Source organism: Podarcis pityusensis (genome assembly GCF_964106645.2).
Source record: "Podarcis pityusensis genome assembly, chromosome: 13".
In the NCBI taxonomy this organism is placed as follows: Eukaryota; Metazoa; Chordata; class Lepidosauria; order Squamata; family Lacertidae; genus Podarcis; species Podarcis pityusensis.
The window spans coordinates 35,364,664-35,392,560 of NC_138038.1; the positions used below are offsets into that span (position 1 = coordinate 35,364,664).

At 46.9% G+C, this 27,897-nt stretch overlaps 1 protein-coding gene across 3 annotated transcripts; it reads right to left on the reverse strand.

Annotated features, from left to right (window-relative positions):
- Positions 1-131: 131 nt before the first annotated feature.
- On the reverse strand, positions 132-27,891 carry LOC308460161 (excitatory amino acid transporter 2-like). 3 transcript variants are annotated; one of them, XM_080976192.1, is made up of 12 exons: positions 27,675-27,891; positions 26,393-26,526; positions 20,089-20,251; positions 12,398-12,550; positions 9,827-10,077; positions 9,521-9,698; positions 8,359-8,485; positions 6,205-6,438; positions 5,024-5,218; positions 4,260-4,394; positions 3,159-3,372; positions 132-1,342 (listed from the first exon to the last, which is right to left on the reverse strand). In XM_080976192.1, the coding sequence occupies exons 2-12, from the start codon at positions 26,468-26,470 to the stop codon at positions 1,247-1,249; spliced, it is 1,824 nt and encodes a 607-aa protein (XP_080832318.1). In that variant the 5' UTR covers positions 26,471-26,526; positions 27,675-27,891; the 3' UTR covers positions 132-1,246. The 3 variants fall into 3 exon arrangements, with proteins under 3 accessions (XP_080832318.1, XP_080832319.1, XP_080832320.1); XM_080976193.1 differs by lacking the exon at positions 26,393-26,526 and having other exon boundaries at positions 27,558-27,888; XM_080976194.1 differs by lacking the exons at positions 26,393-26,526; positions 27,675-27,891 and adding an exon at positions 25,899-25,938.
- Positions 27,892-27,897: the final 6 nt, after the last annotated feature.

Sequence of the window (27,897 nt, forward strand, 5' to 3'; positions counted from 1 at the left end):
TATATGTGAATTTTACCCTGTTGTGGGACAGGGTGGAACTGATCCAATGGGGCTATTCCACTCTAGGGTGCTAAATGTCTATGACGCTCTGTGAGAGGGAGTGTGGATATGCATGAAGATAATAATAGTAATAATACTTAGTATTTATATAGTATTTTCCCCCAAAGTGCTCAAAGCGCTTCACTTACATTCTCTGCATAAAGCTCACAATACGATTCTGCAAAATTGGCCCAGAATTATTATTTCCATTTTACAGATGGGAGAAGGGAAACAACAAGGCTTGCCTCGGTTCATGGCAGAGCCTAGAAGCTCCAAATCACACGCTCGGTCTCTGAAGGTGAATGAATAGATAGATGCGCATGAAGGGAATTGAGGTGCAAACCTCAGTGGCAGAGCACATGCTTTGAGTGTAGAAGGTGGAAAGCTTGTCCCTGACCTCTCTACTTAACATGAACAGGTAGGAAGTGATGGGAAAGACCTTTCTCTGCTGAAGACTCTGGAGGGCTGCTGCTAGATGGACAAAACAGTCTGACCTGGTATAAGGCAGATTTCTATATCCTACGAGAATCTCAAAGGTGGAATGTGGCTGTGTAAGAAAAATAGATCCCCTCTTCCCACCCCCAAGCAATCTACAAAAGGTATGTGCAAAAAAATATACAAGTCTATGTATATGTGTACACACACACGTACAAGACAATGCGTAGATACAGCAGCTGTGTCTCTCTGTGTGTGGCTGTTTAAGTTATCCAGGTATCTCTCATTCACAGCTGAGGTTGCTGCAAAAAGCGGGTTCAGGTATGAACTGTGGAACTAGTCTCCTTGGGACTGGTTGGGCGGAAGGCAGGGAGCCCAACAGTAGGTGGCGCCATAGAGCCAATGGCAGGTGGAGCCAACTAATTCTAGTTTTGTCCCCGTCCCCCGTCCTTCTCCTGCTGAGTTATACAAAGGGCAACAGGGAGAAGAAAGAGGAGGAAACAGACAGGCAGTGGCTCCTCCTGGACTGGCTGTTAAGCAGGAAGACAGGTGTTGGGGTAGGGGCAGGCTGAAGGCAGAATGAGGTGTGTGGGGCAGTTGACCCATGCACCTGAATGGACCAGCCTTCCATTGGGTACAATATTCATAAAGATAATAATCAAATCAGTTTGGGGGCCCCTGCCATTCCTCCTGCCCCCATTTGTGTTGCTCATGCTACCAGTGTGTGTGTGTGTGTGTGTGTGTGTGTGTGAAGTGAGTGGGGGGAAGGTGCTTATTCTTCTTCCTTTTTCTTCTCTTCCTCCTCTTCATCAGGCTCCTCCTCATCCTTCTCACTATACTGCGACGCCGCATCCATTTTTTCTGGAAGCTGGAAGCAGAAAAAACGGGGGGGGGGGGGTTGGATTATTATTTATTATCTGGGCATGTGTGAGTGTGCTTGTTTGGTGTCTAGACTTCTGTGCTGAAATCTCTCTAAATCCCTTTGATCAGCAAACAAGGATTCCGGGGGCTTTTCCTTCGCAGAAGCTCCTGTGCTGTTAACATCTGCATGGCAGGGAGCACAGCAAAGCAATACAAGCACAATAATGCGGGGAAGAGCAAAATACCTGTTGAATTCTCTCCCCTGAACTGGCTTGGGCTTCTTAAAATAAGCAGGAGTCTCTGCCAAGCAGCGAGCAAATTCAGATCCTGCCCTCGATATTGCAAATCAGGAAAAGTTCATCTAATTAGCTTGATTTGCATGCAGCAGGACTTTCACATTTATACTTTTTTTCCGAAAAGGCGCTGGAGCTAAAGCCCATTTTGGAACCGAAAGGATTTCCACTGCACATAGCTGTCAACTTTTCCCTTTTTTAAAGGGAAATTCCCTTATTCCGAATAGGATTCTTCGCAAGAAAAGGGAAAAGTTGACAGCTATGCCACTGCGCAACTTTAGCTTGCAACACAGACGTGAATTGGCTTTGTTTAACCCAGTGATGAGAGAAATTAACTTTGTACATGCCCAGGGGTTCACTTTACTTCACATGCCCCACGGCTAAATCCAGACAACGTTCCTGATCCCTGGCTCAGATCAAGTCTTAGCTCAGAGTTACAGGTAACAACGGAAAGGTAGGTCACCGGGGCTCAAAGATTATCTTCCTTGTGAATAAAGGCTTACAGCAAACATCTTAGTTTAGAGAAAAAGAGGGTGGAGAAGGCAGGAAACGCAGCACACGAAGAGGTTTGGGAGATCACGTACAGCAGGACTGGGGAGCCTGTGGACTTCTGAATGTTGTTGGGCGCTGACTCCCATCAGCCACAACCAACATGACCAGGGAGGATGGGAGTTGGAATGCAACCATGTAGAAAGGGCCACAGAGATACACAGGGATGGAAACAGTGAAGAGGAAAAAGTGATTTGCCCCTTCTCAAAAGCAGGTATTCAGGGGCCACCCACTATAATCAAGGCAGTAGGTTGAAGCAAAGGGAAGGACATTTCCCCCCATTCCATGATGCAAAACTGAGCACCAATAGGACTTGCTGGGTTTGTTCACTCAGGCGCACTCACTCCTTGCGGATCACAGCATGCGTGAACAAGAGGAATTAAGAAAAAATCGAACAAAATTAAAGCTTAGAGCTTTCTGTGCCCCTTTACAGACATATCTCTTTGAAGGCTCTGCTTTTCATTGGAGCTGCTGTCACTATTAAAGAGAGACCTTCCTGCCTCTCTTTAGTGAAAGCAAACAGCCCCGTTTTATTTTTCCAGCCATTTTTCCAGACATTTGCTGCGAGAGAGGGACTTCTCTCGTACGCAGAGGTCCCTGAGGATGCAGGTTCCTCCTTATCGCCTCAGCTGATGGGAATGGCAGAAAGAATCGTATTGCTAGCCCTATGCTTGGGGCTTCTCAACATGCTGAGTGTTGGGCCAGCAATGCCCCTTGCACTGTGGATTTACCCAGAGACGGAATTCAAAACCAAAGAGGCCAGCACTAAAAAGGCCCTGCTCTGAATCTAAATCTGGCCCTCAGCGCCACAATGGTTCCCTGTTACATACAGACACAGTAGGCATGAGAATAGAAGCCCGAAGGAAGACTGTCCTGAGCTGTGTGGGCTCAGCTCTCATGTCCAGATGTTCTTATGTCCCCAGTGACTGTCGGCTTCTCCCAGGCCCACTGAACATTCACCGGGAACGTTCTCCTGCTCACCTCTTCCTCGTCCTGGCTGGGCAAGACGGTGTAGCCAGACCCGATGGAGCCCTCCTGGTGATTGGCCAGAGCCTGCAGCTTAAGGGTAGTGGGGTCTATCTCAAGCTCCTCCCCCCTTCCGTCAATGAGCGCCAACTCTTTCTGGGAGAGGAAATGGACGATGCCTGCACCAAAGGAGTCGCCTACCACGTTGATGGAGGTCCTCATGCGGTCCCTGAAAGGAGGAGGGAGGAAAACAGGGAGGAGGGGGTTAGAGCAGGCTTCCTCAACCTCGGCCCTCCAGATGTTTTTGGCCTACAACTCCCATCATCCCTAGCTAGCAGGACCAGTGGTCAGGGATGATGAGAATTGTAGTCTCAAAACATCTGGAGGCCTGAGGTTGAGGTAGCCTGGGTTAGAGTGACGTGGTCAAGGCCTACCATCGCCTTCGCTTCCCATCCTGCCATTGTCCTTGCTTCCCACCTATCTGCTTGCATGTGTGGTCATTACGTTTTGCCATCGCTGGAGCTCTCTGTCCGTTGGACAGCCTTCCAGGAAGAGAAGACCTCTCTTGAAGGAGCTGCTTCGCAGAAAAGCCCACATCATATTGCCTCGCACTTCCTTGGGCCAGGCCTATGCAAGTTAATGGGACTTTGGCAGAAATAGGCAAGGACTGGAAATGAAGCAGTATGACCACCCTGCAACTTTTGCAGGCGTGAGCGGTACTGAAAGCGGGATTGTGTGTGACCGCCTCTATAGGTATAAATTAACATATGCAAATTCCACACATTTTTCTAAAAATAAACAAATTAATGCCTGAGGAGATAAAAAGGCAATGGATGAGGTTCTTCCCCTTCCCATTTTATTTGCACAACAACCTTGGAAGGTATGTTAGGCTGAGAGGCTGTGAGTGGTTTAAGGTCGCCAAATGAGAGCTTCACAGCTGAGTGGGGATTATGAACCCTGGTCACCCAGGGTCCAGTCCAACACACTAACCGCTATACTGCACTGTCTCTCAGACGTATTGTGGGTTGTTGTTTTTTGAATGACCCTGAAGGGGGACATTGATGTCGTGGTTTGACCACACTCCACTACCAAGCCCCTGCCCTTGACGTCACTCACAGTAGCCAGTCCACAGCAATGAGGAGGCTGATGTCCTGGGTCGGGAGTCCCACGGCTGTCAGGATTAAAAGCATGGTGACCAGCCCCGCACTGGGTATACTGGCTGCCCCTACACTAGCCAATGTGGCTGTTAGGCTGTGGGAACAGAAAGGGAGAGAAATGAGATGTTCGTTCACATTTATAGGCCGCAGAGCATCAAAGCAGCTTACAAAATTCAAAACAAGTAAACAGAGCCATTATTAAAATAAGCAACGTAATTGCGGAAGGCAGCTGTAGCTCAGGGCCAGAGCACCTGCTTGGCATGCAGAAGGTCCCAGGTTCAATCCTCTGCATCCACAGGTAGGGCTGGGAGAGACCCCAGTCTGAAACCCTGGAGGACTAAATGGACAAGTGGTCTGACATGGTAAGAACATTTGGGGATGTTTTTGCCCACCAAAACTGTGGAAAAAGTCTTGGACAAATGCTTTGGAACAGTGCTAGCTTTAATGGCTCAAGTACGAAAGCTCTGTAGCAAAGAAGCTATACAAATCTTTGCTGGAGGGAATTCCACAACCCCGGTGCCACAACCAAAAAGGCCCTGCACTCTGCCACTACTACTTTTCTGAAGGCTGCAAACAAGGACTCTGACGAACTGCTTAATAAGTGGGCAACTTTGTATGTGAAATGAGATTGACTCTCCCGCCCTTGGGGTGAGTTACATCTGACTTGGGCACCAGCCAGCTCATGAGGGGAAAAAACAAACCAGGCCTACCGAGTCACCTCACCTGACTGTTGCGATCTGTCCGCCATCTAAGTGTATGCTGTTCATCTGTGCAATGAAGATGGCTGCCACAGCCTCATAGAGAGCGGTGCCGTCCATGTTTATGGTGGCCCCAATGGGCAGCACAAAGCGGGTCACCCGCTTGTCGATTTTCAAGTTCTCCTCAAGGCAGCGGAAAGTGACAGGCAGCGTCCCGGCGCTGGCGTGCAAAGGAGGCGGCAGGGGTAGCAGGGACGTAGGGAAAAGTGATTTTAAAAGCTGCATGTCTATACGTAATTTCTCCAAAACTCCCCTACCTCCTCATTCACCCGTATCTGGACGCATTGTTTGTACACCCTGTAGCCGACAATCCTAAAGGCCCAATCCATATTTAATTTGAGTAACATGGCTGCTGCTGAGGTTGGCTGCTCCTCTTTCTCCAAAGAGAGGAATTCGATCCTGAGGAATTCCTCCCTGAACGCTGCCTGGCAAGAAGAGAAACGGGGGAGGCCAGCAACCCACCCGCCCATCACTACCTGCTGACCTTGAGGCCCATATTTTGTTTAATGGGAAATACTAACTTACGTTCTTGTAATTCTGCTCATTTAGTGTATGACAGAATTTCTTAGTTGTCTATTGGTCCTGTTTATATGTCTTTTTGAAATCTTTGTATACTATTTTTCTCTGTTCGTTTGCATTAACTTTGTTCCCTTGCTCTGGGACTGAAAACATTCCATGAGGAGGAATAATAATAATAATAATAATAATAATAATAATAATAATAATAATTTTATTATATATACCTCGCCCATCTGGCTGGGTCTCCCCAGCCACTCTGGGTGGCACCCAACAGAATATTAAAAACACGATAAAACATCAAACATTTAAAACTTCCCTAAACTTCCCTATAAAGGCTATAAATAAATAAATAACAAAAAACTATATATACACACACACCCTGAACATGTTCCATAAACCCCTGCCAACATACACCCAAGTTCATAAATTAACAAAATGCTTAACTGGTAAGTATTTTTTTAAAAAATGAATACTATTTTATGTAAACCACATAGAGGTTTTGCTTTGTTTTTTTAAAAAATTAATTATGTGGTCTATTAATTTTCCCAAGTGAGCAGATAAATGAAATGTCCATCACCACATAAACGGTGTCTGCTAAAAAGGAAGCCATGCGAGAGCTGCCCGTACCTGGAGGCTGTGCCAAGAGCCGTAATCCAGGCCTGGAAGATGCCAGCGTAGAAAAGGAAGGGGTTCTGGCGCGTGATGACGAAGAAGATGAGGGGCAGCACCATAGCACCGTGGATGACCAGCCCCACAATGACCGTCACCATGTACATGCCCAGCTGACGGGCCACCATCTCCAGGTCTTTGATACCGGCAATCTTGCCGCAGATGAGGGAAGCGATGCCAAACGGAGAGTACCTACATTGAGGAAGGGGACGTTCAGAAGACTGTCAGATGCGGTCGCAGCAGCCGAATGAGCAGCGCACAGATAGACTACGGAACTCCCTCCCACAGGAAACAGCTATGGCCATTGTCGTGGACTAGCTAGACACAGAGGAATGGTGGGAGGCACCAGCTGGGGAGCCCCGAGGGAAAAAGGCTCAGAGTCAGGGGATTAGTGGTGGGACAATGATGAGTGGTCAAAGGGAGAAGACTGGGATGAGTTGGAAGCTGAAGAAGCAACAGGGTTTAGTGAGCAGGAAGAGCCTGCGGCAGAGAGCAGTCCAGAATCAGAGCAGGGACAGAAGCAGGCAAGGAGGGAAGCCAAGAGGCAGAGATGAGTCAGGCTGGTGAGGAAGCAGTGAGAGAAGCACCATTGCTCAGGTAAAATCCCATCCAGAGTAGAAAGCCTTGATGGCTAGGCTGGACAGGTGGGGCCACTTCAACCCCTGGGAATCCTTTTTGCTTCGCATGTTCCTCTAGTCTACACCCCCCCCCCCAGCTCTCACCACACAGGGGAGTTGTACATGGAGATACAGGAGCTCATTTCTACGTCTGGGTGGTGCTCGAATTAATAGAGGTGCAGGAGTAAGAGGGATCTAGGCCTCCCTATCTTTCATGATGGCCCCATTAGTGGAAGGGCATGGGGGGGAGAGGGAATTAGTGGTTAGTTTGAGTGTGTTTCGAAAAGGGTCCCCTAATTCCCCCCCCCCCCATTATTTGATCACTGCCTTTACAGTGTTTCTCAACCTGTGGGTCCCCAGATGTTGTTGGACTACAACTCCCATCATCCCTGGCCACTGGCCATGCTGGCTAGGAATGATGGGAGTTGTAGTCCAACAACATCTGGGGACCCACAGGTTGAGAAACACTGCTTTAGAAGCTTCCAACACCTGCTTTAAAGACAAGCACTTTCTGGGTGCCTGGCACAGCCTACTCGACTTGTATGTTTGGAAATAACCAAGTGCAGTTGTGACCTGCAACTCAACACTTCTTTGTGGAGGTCTCCTCCTTTAGGGTTCCAGCCAGCCATGCCCTTTGCAGGGCACTCCATTCCAGACTAATCCATCTCCTGCCCCCTGGCTGGTTTCCCTCAAGGCAATCAGATGCTGCTCAGTGTTCTGTGGCCAATGGGCACACTCACTTTTTATTTTAGGGGTCTCCACCCAAGCTTTTTAAAATCTGCTATTAGCTCCCTCTTAACTATACGGACCGTATAGTTAAAGCTATGGTTTTCCCAGTAGTGATGTATGGAAGTGAGAGCTGGACCATAAAGAAGGCTGATTGCTGAAGAATTGATGCTTTTGAATTATGGTGCTGGAGGAGACTCTTGAGAGTCCCATGGACTGCAAGAAGATCAAACCTCTCCATTCTTAAGGAGATCAGCCCTGAGTGCTCACTGGAAGGACAGATCCTCAAGCTGAGGCTCCAATACTTTGGCCACCTCATGAGAAGAGAAGACTCCCTGGAAAAGACCCTGATGCTGGGAAAGATGGAGAGCACAAGGAGAAGGGGACGACAGAGGACGAGATGGTTGGATGGTGTTCTCGAAGCTACCAGCATGAGTTTGACCAAACTGCGGGAGGCAGTGGAAGACAGGAGTGCCTGGTGTGCTCTGGTCCAGGGGGTCACGAAGAGTCAGACACGACTAAACAACTAAACAACAACAATATTACCTCCCTCTTACACTTAAATAATGCCATTTTGGCTGCATACGGCTCAGCATTCAAATAATGATTTTGCTGTTGCTATCTCTGATGGCAAAAAACCCCAACAGCAATAAACCCAAAGGACTGTAGTTCTTGCTTCCATACTTACAAGGAAACTGGCACTGGGTTGTTGTTTTTTTAAAAAGAAATTAATCTCTAGGTTGCATATCTGTATGTGAGTCTCTCTTACCACATGATCATAGAGACCAGCTTCATGATGATCTCGTTGAGGATGTTGAAGAAGTCGGCCATGGGCTTAGCCTGCTCGCCCATCTTCCCCATGCAAATGCCAAAGGCAATGAAGAAGCCAATCAAACCTGCAAGGGAGGGGGTGAGGAGAGAAAGGGGGAGTCAGAGAGAAGGAGGGATCTCTCGCCAATCCTGTGCTCTGTCTCCCCAATAGAGGACGCTGAATGAACAGTTTAAAACACACAAACCCACCTACCTCTCATCTCTCACCTGCACACCAGATGCAGGTAGGAGGAAGAGAGGTGTGCTTAATTTATGTTTATTATTAAAAATGCTAAATTTCAAAACTGAAAACGGAAATGTCGAAACAATGTTGAGTTTGTAAATTTCAAAATTCAAATCTGAAATGTTGAAATAACATTGAGTTTGAAAAACATGTAAAACATGTAAAAATGAGTCTTAACCAATGCCTTTTGAAGGCCAAAAAAAGGATTAAGTATTAATGTGCCAAATTCAATTTCTTCTCTGCTTTTCTACCCCTCCCCTATTTTATTTATTTGTTTTTGAATTAATGTACTGCCCAATTAACAGTGGGGGTTTTGGGGGGGAGGGGGCACAGCTTTAAAAACCATACAATTAAAACACAAATATCCAAGGCCTTGTCTACACGTGTAGAGGATGGTGTCCAAATTCCTAGGTGGTAGAATGGGCAGAACCATTTCAGACAGCAGAGGGGAGATCACAGTTGTGAATGCTCCCATATTATAAAGAAACAACCTAAAGCAGAAAGCACTCACAGCAAAGAGAAGATTGAGACCAAACCTTTCCTGCTGATGTCCTGGGTCCACCCCACTCCTCTTGTTTGTGTGGTTTTGGCAGGGAGTTTCCCCCCTGGGGAATAAAATGCCACCCTCTACCTGCAGCCTGCAGTGGTACGGTCCTTAATTCCCACCATTTCAGGCTTCTACCACTTCATTCTGCTGCATGAATAGCATTCATGACGGAGGACATTCTAAAAGCATGCATATACAGTTTTAAAATTTAAAAATGATTCCACGTGGCATGGCTATGACTGCGTGAGTTGTTTGTCCACAGCACCCTCCATATTTGCTCCCAGCCCCCCTGCCGAGCTCTTCCACTTTTGCTCTTGACCAAAGGCTCACCCAAAACGTTCATTCCAGCCTTGAACTCCAGCTGCTTCTGGGTCACGGTGCTGGGACCCACGTTGACCTCCGTGATGGTGGTGTTGAGCACTGACCCACTGGCGTGGACTATCTGACTCACGTTTTCCTTACGGACCACAACCGGGGGCACAGGGATCTTCGTCGAGACGGTTTGGATCTGTGTGAGAAAGAGGCGGCATGGTAGGTGGAGAGGGTGGTTTGGAAACAACCAACCACTGCCAAACCACTGTCCCAGGCCGCGCCGGCCTTTGCCTCCCTGATCCATACATTTGCTACTTGAGTTACCTGCTGGAAACAGGCTTGGACCAGGTTTTCGGGGAACAGGTTCCTGATCAAGTCCAGAAAAGCGTCCAGACTGGAGACCTCCTCGTTCCTAGTCATCACCGTGGGGGATTTCTTGAGTTTTGGGTTGCCGGGGTGGATAGACAAGACCAGAATGACGCCCAATATGGCCGCCACCACAGTGGTGGACATGTAATAAACCATGGCGCGAGTGCCCATGCGCCCGCTGGATTTGGCATCGAGGCCGGCCAGACCTGCCCACAAAACACATCACAAGAGGTTACGGGGTCAAGGGATGGAGAGAGGCCACCCTGCCTAAGCCCATCCTCCATGGAAGTACGTAAGAGGTGGACAGACCAAACAGAGAGTCACAAAGAAAATAATAGTTGGAAGGAGAGGAGGCAGTTGCAGAATGGTGTCTCAGGGAGTGGGACCAGCTTCCTTCTGCTGCTCATGATGAGCCATACACTGGGATAGCTAAAGGTAAAGGACTCCTGATGATTAAGTCCAGTCAAATTTGATTATGGGGTGTGGCGCTCATCCCCGCTTTCAGGCCAAAGGAGCCGGTGTTTGTCCGCAGACAGCTTTCCAGGTCACGTGGCCAGCATGACTAAACTGCTTCTGCCACACGGAACACCGTGACGAGTGCCAGAGCGTATGGAAGCGCCGTTTGCACTGAGATAATGAGCATACAGGGGGCGCGGGTGGCGCTGTGGGTTAAATCACAGAGCCTAGGGCTTGCCAATAAGAAGGTCGGCGGTTCGAATCCCCGCAACATGATGAGCTCCCGTTGCTCAGTCCCAGCTCCTGCCAACCTAGCAGTTCAAAAGCACGTCAAGTGCAAGTAGATAAATAGGTACCGCTCTGGCGGGGAGGTAAACGGTGTTTCCGCACGCTGCTCTGGTTTGCCAGAAGCGGCTTAGTCATGCTGGCCACATGACCCGGAAGCTGTACGCCGGCTCCCTCGGCCAATAAAGCGAGATGAACGCCGCAACCCCAGCGTCGGCCACGACTGGACCTAATGATCAGGGGGTCCCTTTACCTAATGCGCATACAATACAATAACAAATCTGCATCTGATGTAGAACAAATTGGGGTTTCTAACACAAATCTCTTATTGGCAAAGAGAGGTGTACAAAGACCTGGTCAAGGAGAGAGCCAGTGTGGTGGTTACAATGTCAGATTAGGACGTGGGAGACCAGGGTTTGAATCCCCACTTGGCCATGAAGCTCACTGAGAAACCTTGGGCCAGTCACTGCCTGACACCTTAACCTGGCTCACATATAGAGCCCCTTCACACACCAGTCAAATGCACAGATCAGGTGGCATGTTCACTGCATGTGTTGATAGTGATAGGGGCTGGTCTCCCACAACTAGGGATGGGGAAGGAGTTTAATTCAGTTCACATTTTAAAGACGTATATTTACGAAATAATATGCGAATCAAAACACAGCTGTCCTACAAAATTCACACTTATTCAGATTTAGCAATGTGGTTCTCCAACCAGTGTCTACAAAAATTCATATATAGGGCAGAGTGTGTGTATAAAAATGAACATATTAGTGATGATGGTGCAGTTGGACATAACTATGCATGAATGCTATTTAGTGCACAACAGGATTAAGACTGGAGAGTTCTGTTCCTATACTCAGCTAAGCCATGCCCCCTCACTTCCATGAGGGAGGAAGTGAAGCAGCTTCTCTTCCTCTCACTCTTTCCATGCCACAAGGATGATGTGTCTAAGCAAACTGCAAGCTTAGAACACATATTTTAAGCTTTCTGTATTTTCTACCCAAGAGTATTCTGCCTGTGTTCACCTTGCTGCTACTAGGATAAATGCATGAATCTGACCTTTGGAGCATTTTGTAAGTAAAACATTTAAAACTTACTTAACAGTGTGTGCTCTGATCATTGCAAGAGGAGTAGAAAATGGGTGAAGTGCTGTATGCAACTAAACAGGATAAAAGGGTCTAACAACCTATATTCCTAATGCTATACTGCTGCTTGACTTTTGTGAGCTTAAACTCTACTCCTGGGTGCTCCCGCCTGCTGGAGAGTGACTTTATCCCTGTGTTTTCAATCTGGGCACCCAGCTGATTCTTTTGTTATTTAACTCACACAGGGATCACAGGGACTGATATTTTCCTCCTACAAATATAACATACAAAAATGCATTAAATTAGGGGGAATTGCTTGCAAAAATATGTTTGCTAGTCAAAACTGCTTATAAAAATGTGCTTGTTAGGATAAATTTGCTCTAAATTTCTGATGATTTTTCATTATTGCAGAAGTGTGGAGAACTGAATTTAAGACTGGGAAAAGGAGAAACGGAGAGAAATGAAATTGACCGATCCTTCCAACCTTTCCCACAACCCTCTCTTACATTCTTTCAAGGCATGGGGGGCTCTTATGAACTCACCTTGGATGCCATTTCCCCCACAGTTTCACAATTTGTTCCTTGTTCCTTTCAGCGAAAACCCAATCTCTTGGAAGGCCAGCTAAGCTATACAGAGGCTAGCGCCCCACTTCTCAGGTTTGGGATCTGGAGCCATTTCTCCCCCCTCCCCCTCTCACCTGAAATGAGACTGGATATCACAAGAGGCAAGATCAGCATTTTCAACATGCGCATAAGGATGTCCCCAGGAAAAGAAATCAGCATGATCAGGTCGCTGTCGAGAGGTAGGAGCAACCTCAGGAGACTTCCAAACAGAGATCCCAAAATCACTCCTGAAATGAAGAGGAAAAAGAGAAGGTCCCAGGATACTTCAGAAGTAGCTGTCACCAGGCTGAGAGCAGGACTAGGCTCTTTATCGACAGGGGGTCCTTTATCAGTGGTAGCACTAGGGTTGGGCTTTGGGGCAGATGTCCAAGGTCCCATGGAGCCTAATGAAAAGGAGGGTTCTCCCAAATGTAGCAGGACAGAGAAGTAAATAAAGTAATTCCTGTGACCATAAAATAATAATAATAATAATAATAATAATAATAATAATAATAATAATTTATTTATACCCCGCCCATCTGGCTGGGTTTCCCCAGCCACTCTGGGCAGCTTCCAACAGAATATTAAAATACAATAACCTATTAAACATTAAAAGCTTCCCTAAACAGGGCTGCCTTCAGATGTCTTCTAAAAGTCTGGTACATCTGGTGAAAGGTGTTCCACTGGGCGGGTGCCACTACCGAGAAGGCCCTCTGGCTGGTTCCCTGTAACTTGGATCCTTGAAGTGAGGGAACTGCCAGAAGGCCCTCAGCGCTGGACCTCAGTGTCTGGGCAGAACGATGGGGGTGGAGACGCTCCTTCAGGTATACTGGACCGAGGCTGTTTAGGGCTTTAAAGGTCAACACCAACACTTTGAATTGTGCTCGGAAACGTACTGGGAGCCAATGTAGGTCTTTCATTTACCACAGACCCCATTTACCACATGTCCGCTCACCCCTCTTGGTGCGGCGGCATTGAGGGATGGCAGAGGCTTCACTGGGGCCCCGATGTGGGAACTGGAACTGCCATGCCCTTCCTGATAGGTGGGGTGTGTGTGTGTGTGTGTGTGTGTGTGTGTCAGAAGCCTCGCCGCCCCCCCCCCCCCAATCTATCATGAACTGGATCCTAGCTTGCATCCTGATTTGGCAAGAGGGGATACAGGCTGGGACTTGGGCTGTGCCAGGGGGTGGAGCCAAGGGAGCGGGGAGGCTTTCCCTCAGAAAGCTAATCATTAATAATAATCTCTAAAGATGGACACCCTGATAAATCCATTACGTCAGAGTCTAAGACCACTGTCCCATTAAACACTTACCTGGGAGGAATCATAGAATTGTGGAGTTGGAAGGGACAGTGAGGATCATCTAGTCCAACCCCAGGAATATGCAGCTGTCCCATATGGGGACCGAATCTGCAACTTTGGCGTTGTCAGCACCACGCTCTAGCCAACTGAGCTATCCAAGTCCCACCAAATTCAGTGAGGTAATTTCCATCTGTTTTAGTGTTTTAACTTTTGTATGTTTAAAAATATAACTGTGATTTGTTTCTTGGTTTTACTGTTTTATCTTTAGTAAACCACTTTGAGGTTGTTGTTGTTGTTTACAATCAAGCAGCGTATGAATTTCATGAAATAAATAATAATAACAATTAGGGCTGAGCGAGCTCAGTGGTCATGGAATGCTGACTGAATGTTGGGTGTGGGGGTGACAACTGTGTGTGTGTGTGTGTGTGGGAGGGCATTTAATGGAAATGAGTGCCTGGATTCCTGAGTGGCCACTTGCCACCTGCTAAAATTGGCACATCGAGATGCCATTAAATGCACAGGACAGAAAGCGGTCCGTTCAGTTTGCAAAACTATCTGAAACTGGCTTGCGATTGTAGTGCACCGATACCGCCCCCCACGCAAAGCCGAACTGCTGCTCTAGATGCTGTGTGGGTGTGCTAAATTCAAGCATTCAGGGCAGGATCATGATGATACCGATTTCTAAACCGTTTGGTGAAAACAGGATCTTTTCATGGGATCTGTTCAGAGTCAGTGTCCTACTTGGAGTAAAGCCAGGCTACAGGGGTCACGCCCCCGAATCCTCGCTGGGAAAAGATCCAGGATAAAAATTGCTGGATACTGCCAGGGCAAAGTCAGGACAGCTGGGAGGGAAGGAAGGGCAATAAACCAACCCTCTCCTGATCCTACTTATTATATCCAGTGCTGCAGAGACCCCCTTATTAAACTTACTGGAGGTCTTTTCATTGTTGTTGTTGCATTGAAACCCATGGGTTCTCTTGTCCAATGAAACGACGTTCAAAACGAACTGTATAAATCAGAGAAACTGGTCCAGAGGTGTAGGTTTTATTTTGAACTACGTCTAGAGGTTTGGCAAGGGTGCATGAAAAATTATTTTAGCCACGGATAGGAGAGGTGAGGGGCGACAAAGAAATGCAAATAGGGAAGGGTATTATGAATGCATAATGCAAAAGCATTTTGTTCTAGACATTGTTTGCATTTCCCACAAACATTTTTCAACAGCGCTGAGAGCTAGGAACTTGCTCAAATGGCAACAGCAACAGAAGCCGAGATTATCAAGGGTCTGCATTTTGAACCACATATCGCACATGGTGTGGTATTATGCACATGCAGGTATCCTGAAAGAAAAATATGAATAAAGGCCAGTGTGTACAATTGCCAGAATCAAGTGATATAAGGCTTCAGCCTCCTGTATAAAGCCATTTATGAGGTTTGGAGCAGCAAATGTTTTATTGTGTTATCAGTCCAGGGCTGGTCATGAGAAGCAGAGCTGGAAATGAAGAACCCCAGCACAGCTGTCAAGCACCTTCCTTTGGTTATTGAGATTGCAGACTGCTCTTAACAGCTTCAGAGGGCAAGACTCATGCCTGAGCCCCCTTCATGGGGAAGAAAAACCCTCTCCTTGGACTCCTCTAAATACCACCTCAGTCAGATGACCTAATCTGCGTGTTTCGGTTTCTCCAGTTTCCAATCTTAAATTCGGCTCTCCAGATTTCCACATCAGTTTTTTAATTTCTACCCCCCCCCCCAAAAAAAGTCCTGATGACAATATCAGCATTTTTCTCTTCTAATACACACATTTTTGCAAAAAAACAATTTCCCCCTAATATGATCCATTTTTGCACACATTACCTGCACTGCAATATTTGGAGAAGTGCGACAGTAACTCAAAACGAGATCTCCCTCTCTTTCACACACGCACACGGCCAGCCCTGCTGGCATTTTGCTCTGTGGCACAAAGCTCCCTCTTCCCTTTTTCTCAGCGCATGAGATGCTGGTGTCCTCTGGACCCTTTCGCCCTCTCCTTCAAGCTGATTAGGAGCTGTCAGTGGACGCAGGGAGGGTGGGGTGGGGGCCTTGGGTGAAGCTACAGGGATTAGACCCTGTTTAATTTTCTTTCTCCAGGGCAATGACGTAAAAGAAACAATGAGAGACTAATGAAATCCTGGCCTTTTACCCTGTGCTACGAGACTGGATGGCTAGATGGAGCGTGTGCGTTTTTTCCTGTTTAAATCTGTACGGCGATTTGAGAGAAAGACAAGTTAACCATACAGATATTGGTCACATGCGATGCATAGTTGAACTGTGGAATCATCCCTTTCCACGAGAGCCAGCAATGGCTACCAACTTTGGGGTGGTTTCGAAAGAGGATTAGCCAAATTTGTGGAGGACCAACCTAGCCGTAAAAGGGACGCGGGTGGCACTGTGGGTTAAACCACAGAGCCTAGGACTTGCCGATCAGAAGGTCGGTGGTTCGAATCCCCGCGACGGGGTGAGCTCCCGTTGTTTGGTCCCTGCTCCTGCCCACCTAGCAGTTCGAAAGCACGTCAAAGTGCAAGTAGATAAATAGGTACCACTCCGGCGGGAAGGTAAACGGCGTTTCCGTGCGCTGCTCTGGTTCGCCAGAATGCTGGCCACATGACCTGGAAGCTGTACGCCGGCTCCCTCGGCCAATAAAGCGAGATGAGCGCCGCAACCCCAGAGTCGGTCATGACTGGACCTAATGGTCAGCGGTCCCTTTACCTTTTTAACCTAGCCGTGGCTACTAGCCGTGATGGCTATAGTCTCCCTCCACTGTCAGTAGCAATGAAGCCTCTGAATACCAGTTGGTGAGGATCACAGGTGAGCAGAGTGCTGCTGTGCTCATGTTCAGCTTGGGCATTTAGTTAGCCACTGTGAGAAGAGTGTGCTGCACATGACGGGCCATTAGCCTGATCCAGCACCGCTCCCCTTATGTGCTTATGTGTTTATTTGAATTTTGAAATACTTTATTGTCACTTGTACAACTTGTATACAGTGAGATTACACGAGCACCCTCCACTCAGCTCTCTTAGTCTTAATTCCCCTCATTTACTGACGCACACCCACCAAACCCAAAAGCCAGTTGCCCTGTTGTTATCTTTTCACTCAGCAGCCTAACAGCCCACGGATAGAAGCTGTTCTTTACCCTGTTGGTGCGACTAATCATGCTTTTATATCTTCTGCCTGAGGGCAGGAGATCAAGAAAGTGCCAAAATATTATGAAGATGTCAAGGAAGGAAGGAAGGAAGGAGCCAGAAAGAGAATAACTGTGCGGCTGATAATGTTGATCTTCTCTTCCTTTTTCAAAGCATCTTTCCATCATTGTTTTTCATAGATTTGGACTGCAATAAAGAATTGATTGATTGTATTCCATAGAACCATAGAATCCTAGAGTTGGAAGGAGACCCTGAGGATCATCTAGTCCAACCCCCTGGAATGCAGGAATATGCAGCTCTCCCATACAGGGATCGAACCTGCAACCTTGGGGTCGTCAGCACCACGCTCTAACCAGCTGAGCTATGATGTTGTCTGTATTGTTTTATATTGTTAGCTGTCCTGTGCTCATTCGTGAGGAAGGGCAGGGAATGCATCCAGTGGAGGAAATAAACCAGTTATTAAGCTACTGTTCAAAGGTACACAAGCTTGTGTGTTTGCAGCCAACGAAGAACAAAGAGGTCTGTGGGTGCTTGTGTACTACTGCACTCAACAGAACTTGAACTTGATAGCAATACACGCAGTGAGAGTATCTCAGATAGCGCACACTTTGAAAGCTTCCCTCCTTGTTTTATGGGTCCTGTTCATACGTCAATTCCACACCCTTTTCCTCCTCCACGTCTAAGAAACGGGTCCTTTTTCTTTAGCTCCTCTGCCCTCTGCCTATCCCTGAAGAGGTCATCCAGGGCCAAGAAGCCAGCCATGCTGCAGGACGACGAAAGGGTGTGTGTACGGCTGCAAGATATGGCAGGTTGCCCAGAGATAGGAGATTAGATGAGGGGCTATGGAAAGTTACTACCCAGATGGGTCTTTTTAAAAGGAAAAAGTAGCCTCATTGACAGACAGCTTGCTTGCTTGCTTGCTTCATTTATTTATTTATTTATGGATGGCTTGGGGGGTCAGAGAGATAATTCTAGAACAATCACAAAGTCTTTCTGGAACCATTCATCCCCTCCCCCCCATCAGACTTTTTACAATAAGGAAAATGAGTGTAGGTATAATTTGCTTAATGTAATGTTGACTGAAAGTTTATCCTCATTGGTTTGCACAAAGTTTTCAGGGAGTTCAGATGATAGCTACTTATTGAGCATCCCTTCTGATTTGTTCCTGGGAATGTTGTACGACATTGTTCTCCACACCTAAGCTTCAACCCAGACGGGTGTTTCATTGTGGATATAGCCTGCCACATGTTCTTAACACAAGAATATTGCATCAGCGGTGGGTTTATTCTGCTTTCATTTATTCCGTGATGCTTCTCCAAGGCTACCTCGTTATTGCTATCAGGAGGGGCTGTAGCGGAACCAAAGTGGGGTAAAAATAAAGCAGGATGTTTGTGGTATAAAAAGTTACAGGATTTCAGCAGGAAGTTATGGACTGGAAATGCAGCGGTGTGACCTCTTTAAACCTTTTGAATGGTATTGAAAGCGCAATTGCAAGTGACTGCTCCGATAGCATCCTCCTGAGCACAAATCATAAAAAGGACATCTCTGGAGGGACCCTAAACTAATTGCACTGGCTCAAGTGCCTTGCAGATCAGGTGTGCTGCATATGTAACAAGACAAGGGATCAGCTCACAACCTGCAACACAGGATGGGAGACAGCTCTGAGTGGGGTTGTTACTGTTCGCAGAGAAGAAAGAGACAATTAAGAAGTGATCGGATAGCTATCTTCCAGTACAGTGGTACATCGGGTTACATACGCTTCAGGTTACATACGCTTCAGGTTACACACTCTGCTAACCCAGAAATAGTGCTTCAGAACTTTGCTTCAGGATGAGAACAGAAATTGGGCTCCGGTGGCGCGGCGGCAGCAGCAGGCCCCATTAGCTAAAGTGGTGCTTCAGGTTAAGAACAGTTTCAGGTTAAGAACGGACCTCTGGAACGAATTAAGTACTTAACCTGAGGTACCACTGTACTCGAAAGGCTACTGCATAGGACGATGATGCAGCACACTTGTTTTCTGTAGCTCTAGTGAGGGTGAGGCTTTGAACAAGAGCTTCTAATTATAAGAGAAAGGATTTTCACTGAAGCTTAAGAAGAACTTCAAGATGATACAAGCTCTTTGACAGAGGAACCAGCTGCCTTGGAAGATGGTGGGTTCTCTTTCTTTACATGCTCTGAAGCAAATGCGGTAGTGGGCTTCTTGCAACAGCCAGGAGTGTTGAGCTAATGACCTTCAAAGGCCCTTCCAGCTACAATAATCTATGGACTCAGCTACATTTGTCAAGAAACAGCGTTTTGAATGCGTTATAAACATGCAACACCAGATGGTGCCAGAGAGGAAAACAAATTTCTAAGCAATTTTCCACAGTGTTTTTTCTTTTGTTATAACGATTTAATTTTTGATTTAAAGTGCCCCCCCCATGTGTAGATCCACCCTATGAGCAGTGTAGATCCACCCTAGAGCAGTGGGGCAAGTAGATCAGTTGATGGGTCAAATAAGGATAGAGGCTAGCAAGAGGCCATCCCCTCCTCCATCATGTCACTGTAAACGCCATATTGGCAGAATTCCAGATCTGGGAGAGAGAAAGCAGTGTGCCAAAACTTAAGCATGTGGGGGCACACACAGAGATACACACACATGTCTGTTTTGGAAACTGCCCCTTCTTATGGGAACATCTGGTTTTGAAGAGAACGGCTACAGTTAGAAAGGTTGTTTTAATCTAATGGGCCAACTGGCAGATATTTCTAGGCCAGATTTCACTCACAGCCCGTCAGTTCCCAACCACTGCTTTCCTGATCTGCCTATCTCACTACTACTATTTGTCATTTGCAGACTGTGCTAGATGCTGCACAGAACCTAGAACAGATGTCACCCCTGCCTAGAAGGACTTAAAGGAAGATGGAAGTTACTTCAGGCATGAAAAACCGCAGAGAGACAGAAAGGGGTAAACAGAGACTAAGGAGGTTGTTCCCAGACGGAGGCTGTGTGTCATTTTACCAATTAACAGCTTGGGACTAGTTTACTTGAGGGATCGAGCTTGCACTTTCACAAGTGCCAAATAATCTGCATTCCGTACCTATGATAAAGCAATCTCTAAGTGTGTCGCACCTGCAGTTTTACAGTTTCAGCACCAGCAAGTCCATCCCAACACCTAAGCCCATTGTCTATAGTTGCTTTCAAATTCTGTTGATTTTTATCTGTATTTTATGGATAACTATCCTCTTTTATGTGCACTGCTTAGAGATTGATTGATTTTTTTTAAAAAACAAGTGGTTCATAAGTCATCTTAGATAGATAGATAAATCTTACCAACGATGGTGAGGGTCAGCAGCAGGTTTCGCATCAGCCACCCACAGTATTTATCCAGGCAAGGTTTTGGCAGCTCTTCCAAGCTGATGTGGGGCCCATCCGCCATGGGGACCTCCACATGGTTAGTCATTTCCGGGGCAACTCCCAAAGCCCCTTGTTTCGTCTCAAGAGGAGAGGGGGGAGAGGGGAGAAAACAAAAAGTTAATTTGGATGGAAACAAAACTCTGTTTTTCCACTTCAGAACAGAGAGGGGCTGGGGCACAGGCCACTCTGGAGGGCACCCCCTTTGACCCAGACGACAACAACAATAACAACAAAAATTAATAGATGAACCAGGTAGATTAATCAATTAGCAAGACTTTTAATTTACTAAAAATGTGCCCCTGTTTAATCAGGCAGCATTTTTTATTTATTTAAAAAATGCATTATTTTTTAACATGATTACTTAACAATAACAGCAGGCCTCTTCCTTTTTCTCGCAGGTAGGAGCAAAAGCCTCTACAACAGAAGAGCATACGTAGGGATGGTTCCATATTCCCATCCTACTGAAAGCAGGCCCATTGAAGTCAATGGGACTACTCTAAGTATGTTGGGAATCTAGATCTGACCCATTATCTGAAAACAAAGTATGTTTTTTTGCTTCAGAAGTATCCCCCCCCCCATATACAAATGCATGTGAATTTAATTGACTGGCTAACGGATTAATCTAATTAAATATAAGATTAACTGAGATTTATTTAATCAGGTGAGAGAGAAATGACAATAATAACAATAATAATGGAGTTTTGCCTATGTGGTGCATTTCAAGATTTCAAAACACTTCACAAACATTGGCTCAGGTAATGAATTGGGTTTGCTGCTGGCAGCCCTGGAGCCAAATACGGCCTCTTGAGAGTGCCAGCTAGTCCATCAGTTGCCAACTTGACTTCTTTTCTTTGCCCAGTGCCAGAAATAGACTTCTAAGGAATGAGGGAGGTGCTCAGGGTAAGTTCTGGTATCTCTCATCCTAAAAAAATAGCACTGGCTGTCCCCTTAAGGGCAACATGACCTCCTGATTCCCCTCTCTCTTCCCGGGTGACTAGGGGAAACCCAGCCTGAGGCCTGTGTTAAGAACCCTGCTCGTGAGCTGTACGAAACGGCACAACCAACACCTTTGAGGAGCCTGACTCAATAGCAAAGCTCAGCAGGCAGCCTACTTGGCAGGAGTATGGTCCTATAAGGGGATAAATTTGGCCTGACTGCCCTCCATCACTTCCTCAATACACCCTCCCTTAAAGGAACCCTCTTTTCGTTCTCCGTCCAAATGGAATAAATGCTGAGATACTACTGGGTGGTGGTGGGTTGGCTAGAAAGGTCTTCCTTGAGACTGCCCTGACTTTGATTGCGGGACAATCCTTTTGCTCGAGCGAGGGGTCAAGAAGAATATTTGGCACCGTCTAGCTGGGAAGCGAAGAACTAGCCGGGAATGGGACAGACAATCTGGGCCCCGACTGATGAGCCTTCCTGCCGTTAATCAGCTAGGGGATAATCAAATGGACGTATTGGATTTTGGTCACGGCATCCGACCAGATCACGAAACTCCGTCCCCGTTAAGCGAGTGGGCGTGATCCGCTCTGCAGATTTAAACTGGCTTAACGGTTTTATTGGTTCCTGTGTGAGTCACTGATACAGGCACCATAGGACCAGGCCATTCCTTCTTCTCAAGTAGTTCTCTCGGCTGCCCCCCTCCCCCAATCACATTTCCTGTTATGGTCGCAATAATTTCTGGAACACAATCTCAGGCGCAACAAGTAAGGCGAAGGTGTCGGAACAGGTTTGGTGTGCCAGCCATGGAAAATCAGGCGCAAAACAGCACAGGTCAGCAACTAAGCACAGATGCAATGCCAGCTGATCCAAGCCTAGAAGGGTTAGGAACAGTATAAGCAGTGGCGGAGGAAGTCTCTTGGGCATCTGGGGCGGTGTGCCCAGAGGCGGTGCGAACTGCCCATAGCGGGTAGGGATGGGGTGGAGCTAGCACCCCCATTTGCTCCGCCTCTGAGAATGTCTTATACTGAGTCAGACCATTGGTCCATCAAGTTTAGTACAGCTTACACTGACTGGCAGAGGCTCTCCAGGATTCGGTGCATGGTTCTCTCACAGCCCTACCTGGAAATGCCAGGGATGCTACCTGGGACCTTTATCTGGTGCTGTAAAACTGAGCTACGGTCCTCATGGTCCAGGAAAATTAGAGTTGGTCTAATCCAATGCAGTCCCATGGACTGCAAGAAGATCAAACCTCTCAATTCTTAAGGAAATCAGCCCTGAGTGCTCACTGGAAGGACAGATCGTGAAGCTGAGGCTCCAATACTTTGGCCACCTCATGAGAAGAGAAGACTCCCTGGAAAAGACCCTGATGTTGGGAACGATGGAGGGCACAAGGAGAAGGGGATGACAGAGGACGAGATGGTTGGACAGTGTTCTCGAAGCTACGAACATGAGTTTGACCAAACTGCGGGAGGCAGTGGAAGACAGGAGTGCCTGGCGTGCTCTGGTCCAGGGGGTCACGAAGAGTCGGACACGACTAAGTGACTAAACAACAACAATCCAATGCAGCACTGCTTATGATTTTATGTGTTCCATGCATGAATTCCCATGTCAATCATTAAGGCAGATTTGGGGGTTCAGAAACATACAGGTTTCTTCCATGACACCTGCCAGTTCTGTGCAAACGGACCTACAGGACTGTCAGAAGGTCAGAGTGTGGCTGCAAATGAAAAAGCACTTCATACCAGGGAACTGGTTCCCTGCGGTGAGATGGCACCAAGAAGTCCTCTTAACCTGGACTTGGCAGGACACTCAAGTGGAAGCGTCTGCCGTCAGCTGCCTCCCTGGCCATGTTGCGTGCTCTAGGCAAAATCAGAACAGTTCTGCTTTTGGGAAGAAGGGAAACTTCTACAGACCCGGAAGGTGGGGCGGAAATGACAGTGCTAGCAATTCACATCAACAGGAGTTTAACAAGGCATCCTACAAAGGCAAAACAACAGGAAATAGGGCAGCGGTCAGGGACAGGTTGCCTGGACACCTTTCCAGTGAGGTTTGTCAGACCAGGTGAGAGGGAGCTGTGTCTCAAAGCACATTCTGGACATACAGGAAGCGTCAAAACGAACAAAATCAAGCGCTAGTTTTCTTTTCTCCTGTGAGATTTCTCTGTTTGCTAAAGACAATTCCATCTTCCCTTCATTCGATAAAAATCACACTATGCAGAGGGAGATTCCTTTCATTGACTCATGCGTTTCCCAGGAAGCTGTGGTTTTCTGTCTCTCCTACAACTCCCAGGATTCTCTGGGGGATGCCGTGACCATTCACTTAGCATGAAACCAGATATAAATTTGTAATGGTGAGCAGATCAATAAACCCAGTAGTGTAAAGGTCATTTGCAGAGGAGAAACAGATCCCTGCCCTGTACGACAAGCAATGCCATTTGTGCAAAGATATAGACATAGGCCCCAATCTAGCGCCAGCTGTACACGAGTGAATCTGAGTTGCGGGCGTATATCTGTGTTAAAGATGAATCTGGCCAGTTCGCTGGGGATAGAGTGAGCACTGGGGCATGGATGCAAATTATTAAAGGAAGGATTGGCATATCACACAATGCAAGAAGATGGTGCAGACAGAGAATTATGGGTCCAAACTTTAGGGATGAATCTCTCAATTAAGGTTTCTCTCTACAGTCGTACCTCAGGTTACGAACACTATGGGTTGCGCGTTTTTGGGTTGCGGACCGCGCCGAACCCGGAAGTACCAGAACGGGTTACTTCTGGGTTTCGGCGCTCACGCAGAACCACAAAATGACGTCACGCGCATGTGCAGCAGCGCTGAATTGCATCACGTGTGTGCGCAGATGCAGCGCTTCAGGCTGCGAACTCTGCAGGTTGTGAACATGCCTCCCACACGGATCACATTCGCAACCCGAGGTATGACTGCATTTCTAATGTTTTCCAATCTGAAGTTCAGTTCTCCACATTTCCACATCAGTCTGACTTTTTTAACTCTTCATGAAAACCCACCAGCATTTTAGTGCGAATTACTCCTAATATATGCATTTTTATTGCAATTTTGACTAATATACAAATATTTGCAAAACAAGTTGGCCTCACATCATGCATGTTTGTGTGTTAATTTCACAAGCATATGTATCTTTATGCATCCTACAATATACTTGGCTGGAGAACTGCATTGCAAAATTCAGAGAAGTGTGAATTTCAAAGGCTGGCTAAGTTTCGGTTTGCACACTGTTTCAGAAAGTGTGAATGAGGCTTGCTTAAATAAATGTGAAGTGAATCAAATTTATCCCCTATCACTGGTCCACACATACATTTCCCCCTTCTGCATTTTGTTCGAAATTCTCCTCTCCCCTTCTTCTGTTGACCAGCAGCTGGCTCCCATACGTCGAATCTCCTAATCCATATTAACTTGCAGGATTTGGAACCTCTGGGTGGTTCAACGATTTCAGTCATGAGAATAAATATAGAAAAGGGACACATGCAAAAATTCATCCTTCTCCTCTTAATTAAGTCACAGATTCCTTTCCAACGAGGGGGCAGTGGAACCATTTTAAAAGTTTTTTTTTTTTTTTTTTAAGGATGCAATCGGGTTTAGATTAAACCAAGAAAAGACAAGGATTCTACATTTCTACTGAGCAAGCCAATGCAGGATCAGAGGCAAAATCTCATAAAGGACCAAAATCTCATAAAGGACCCCCCCACCCCCAGCCATTTCCCAACACACACACACACACACACACACCCCTTTTCTGGCAAAACTTGGCAAATTTGGGATTGAAAGGAGAAAGCAGATGCAACAATATTTTGCTTTTTAAATATTTTGTTGGAAGCTGCTCAGAATGGCTGGGGAAACCCAGCCAGATGGGCAGGGTATTATTATTATTATTATTATTATTATTATTATATCAACACCATCATCTTTGATTGATGCAAGTGTATGCAAGAGTTTGTGTCTCACAGGATTCTTCTTCAGGCAGTCCTGATGAAGACAAAGTGTCCCGCGGAACTCAAAAGCTTGCACCATCCCTCAGCACCATGCAATATAAAGATACAATTTCATCTGCTTTCTAGCTCCTATATTTTGGGATCACCATACTACCAAAGACACTTACAAAAGCATTAACCCCTTAAATGGAAAAAGCTCTATGTCTTCCCATGTTCATACAGAGTACATACAGAAATGACCCCATATTCAACTTATCTTTTAGTAGTCAGTACTCGAGTAGACTCAGGATTCCCCAGAGAGAAAGAAAAGGCCAACAATTTTTTTTTGCCCCTACCCCGTCATTTCTCAGAGAACCCTCTATTTCTAAGTTGTACACGGGTTGCCAAATTCTTTTAGCTGCCCCTGCTCCTGTGCCTTTAACATCCAGAAAATAAGTGGGTGAAGTTTTCTCTTTATGCCTGTGTTCAACACAGCAGCAGGACCTGCTTAGGAAAGCAGCAGTTCTACATTGGAAGCATTGTTATTTAGAATTTAACACACATAAATTCTCCACTGCCACCTCAGAAATGCTGGCTTATACCCCCCCCCAAGACTACCCATTTTCCAACTCTCTTCTGGGATGAGTTTATCACAGAAGAGAGGGCAGCTCCCTCTAGAGGGGAAATTTCCCCATGACCTTTTGTTCAATCTTCTCTCCCCCCCCCCTTGTCCAAAAGAGCCCTTGAAGAGGCTGGGCAAAATCTGCCCCTAATCTCTACCTCCCTGCACCCCTTCTTGTCCCCTGCCCCCCCACCATTTCCCCTGGCTGCCTTGCTCCTTACCCCACGTAGGGAGGGGGGGGACGGTGCGTCTCGGCGGGAGGCGAAGGGGGATCTGAAGACGGCAGGCGGCAAAGGGGGAGACTCTGGTGGCTTAGTGCCCCCGTCACTCGACGACGTCAAAGAACAAGTGTGGTCAGGCAAGGGGGGGGGGAGTAAAGAAAGATTACGAACAGAAAAAGGAGCACAGCTATGCAAAGGACAGGAAAAATGGACATGAGGATAATACCCCTAACTGGGGGCTGAGCAGACAGCGCCGTTTAATCAGCGGCCTTTAAAAAGAAAAGGGGGGGGGCAGGGAGAGTCATCAGAGGTGGCAGGTTGGGGTAGGCCCTCACAGTGAAGAATTTATTTTATGAAATACAGACTTGGTCCTACTGCAGTTTCACAGGCAATGTGTGTGTGTGTGTGGGGGGGTCTGTTAGCAAATGCCATCTGTCCCACAGAGAGAGATTTAGTGTCATTCAAACCACTGACGTTTCGCTGTCTTAACTCACCTCGAACCGCTTGCCACACCAGTAACTTGATTTCGTTTTTAAAACATAGGTATTGTTACCTCCTTGAAGACAGATCATTGCTTGTAATAGGACAGAGAATCTTGGGCCGGCCCCACATGTTAATAGAAGTTAAACTGATGATCAGAGTAAAAAAAAAAAAAAGGAGGGGGGAAGCTTTAGAGTTACACAGTACCCCAGGCAGAATGGAAAAGTCACTGATGTTCAGAGAGAGGGAGAGAATATGGCGGAACTGTTTTACTAACAGTACTACACTGGTAAACGCAGAACATATATTTAATGCTTATGAAGGCTCTGCAAAGTGACTTTCTCCAAGGAATACAGGAAAGTTGCAAACCATTCTAGAAGCATGGGCATCCATAACCCCATATTCCCAGGTCCTTTCTTCTTCTTCTTCTTTTCAAAGGGGAGAGTTTAGAGCATTTATAAAACCTGAGATATAAGGCAAAATGTGCAGGCACTGTTCCTTCTTTCTCATTTGTGTGTGCGTTCCCCCCTTTCAGCATTTGCTTTTAAATAAAGATATGCCACCCTCAGCCAACAGCCCTGTGAGGTAGGCAGGCAGCTAGGCAAGTAGGTAGGCTAGACTGAGAGACAGCGACAGAGAGAGTGACTGGCCCAGGGCCTCTCAGTGAGCTTATGGCCAAGTGAGCTTTGAACCCTAGCCCTACATCTGACCCTCTGGGCCTGATCAATACAGTGGTACCTCGGGTTATAGACGCTTCAGGTTACAGACTCTGCTAACCCAGAAATATTACCTTGGGTTAAGGACTTTGCTTCAGGATGAGAACAGGAAATCTGTGGCAGCGGCGCAGCAGCAGCGGGAGGCCCCATTAGCTAAAGTGGTGCTTCGGGTTAAGAACAGTTTCAGGTTAAGAACAGACCTCCAAAACGAATTAAGTTCTTAACCCGAGGTACCACTGTATGGGCGCTTGCCCCACAGGAAGCTGCAGTCTGGGCACGGGGAATTTGTGGGCCCCAGATGTTGTCCCAGCTCCCATCAGTCCCTCCCTGGTAACATGGCGAAAGGTGGTGGATGATGGAAGCGACTTCTGGAGGGCCACAGGCTCATGTAGAGCTCCTTCTTCTGCAGCTCCATCTGGCGCCCAGTTCATGTTTCCCCCTCTTCCCTCCCCATCCTTTTTACCTTGCATGTCGTGGGGCAGGGACTCCACTCTGGGAGCCTTTTTTTGGCTGAAGAGCTGGGTACAAAAGCTCAGAATAAATAAATAATACCAGTATGGCACAATTCAGGCCTACTCACACGCAACAGCCGCCGGTAGCCTTTAACTGGGGAACCCTCTTGCCTTTGGGGCGGTTTGGGCATCTACGTCACAACAAAAGAGAAAAAGTTACTGCTCTCTGGCAGAGAGGACGGGGCTGAGGTGATTATTGCCCATAACGGGAGCAAGCAGTTTTTCCTCTTTAGAGAGAACTCTCCCTTCACTCACGCAGATTCCAGAGGTCAAATCTCCAACAGCAAAAAT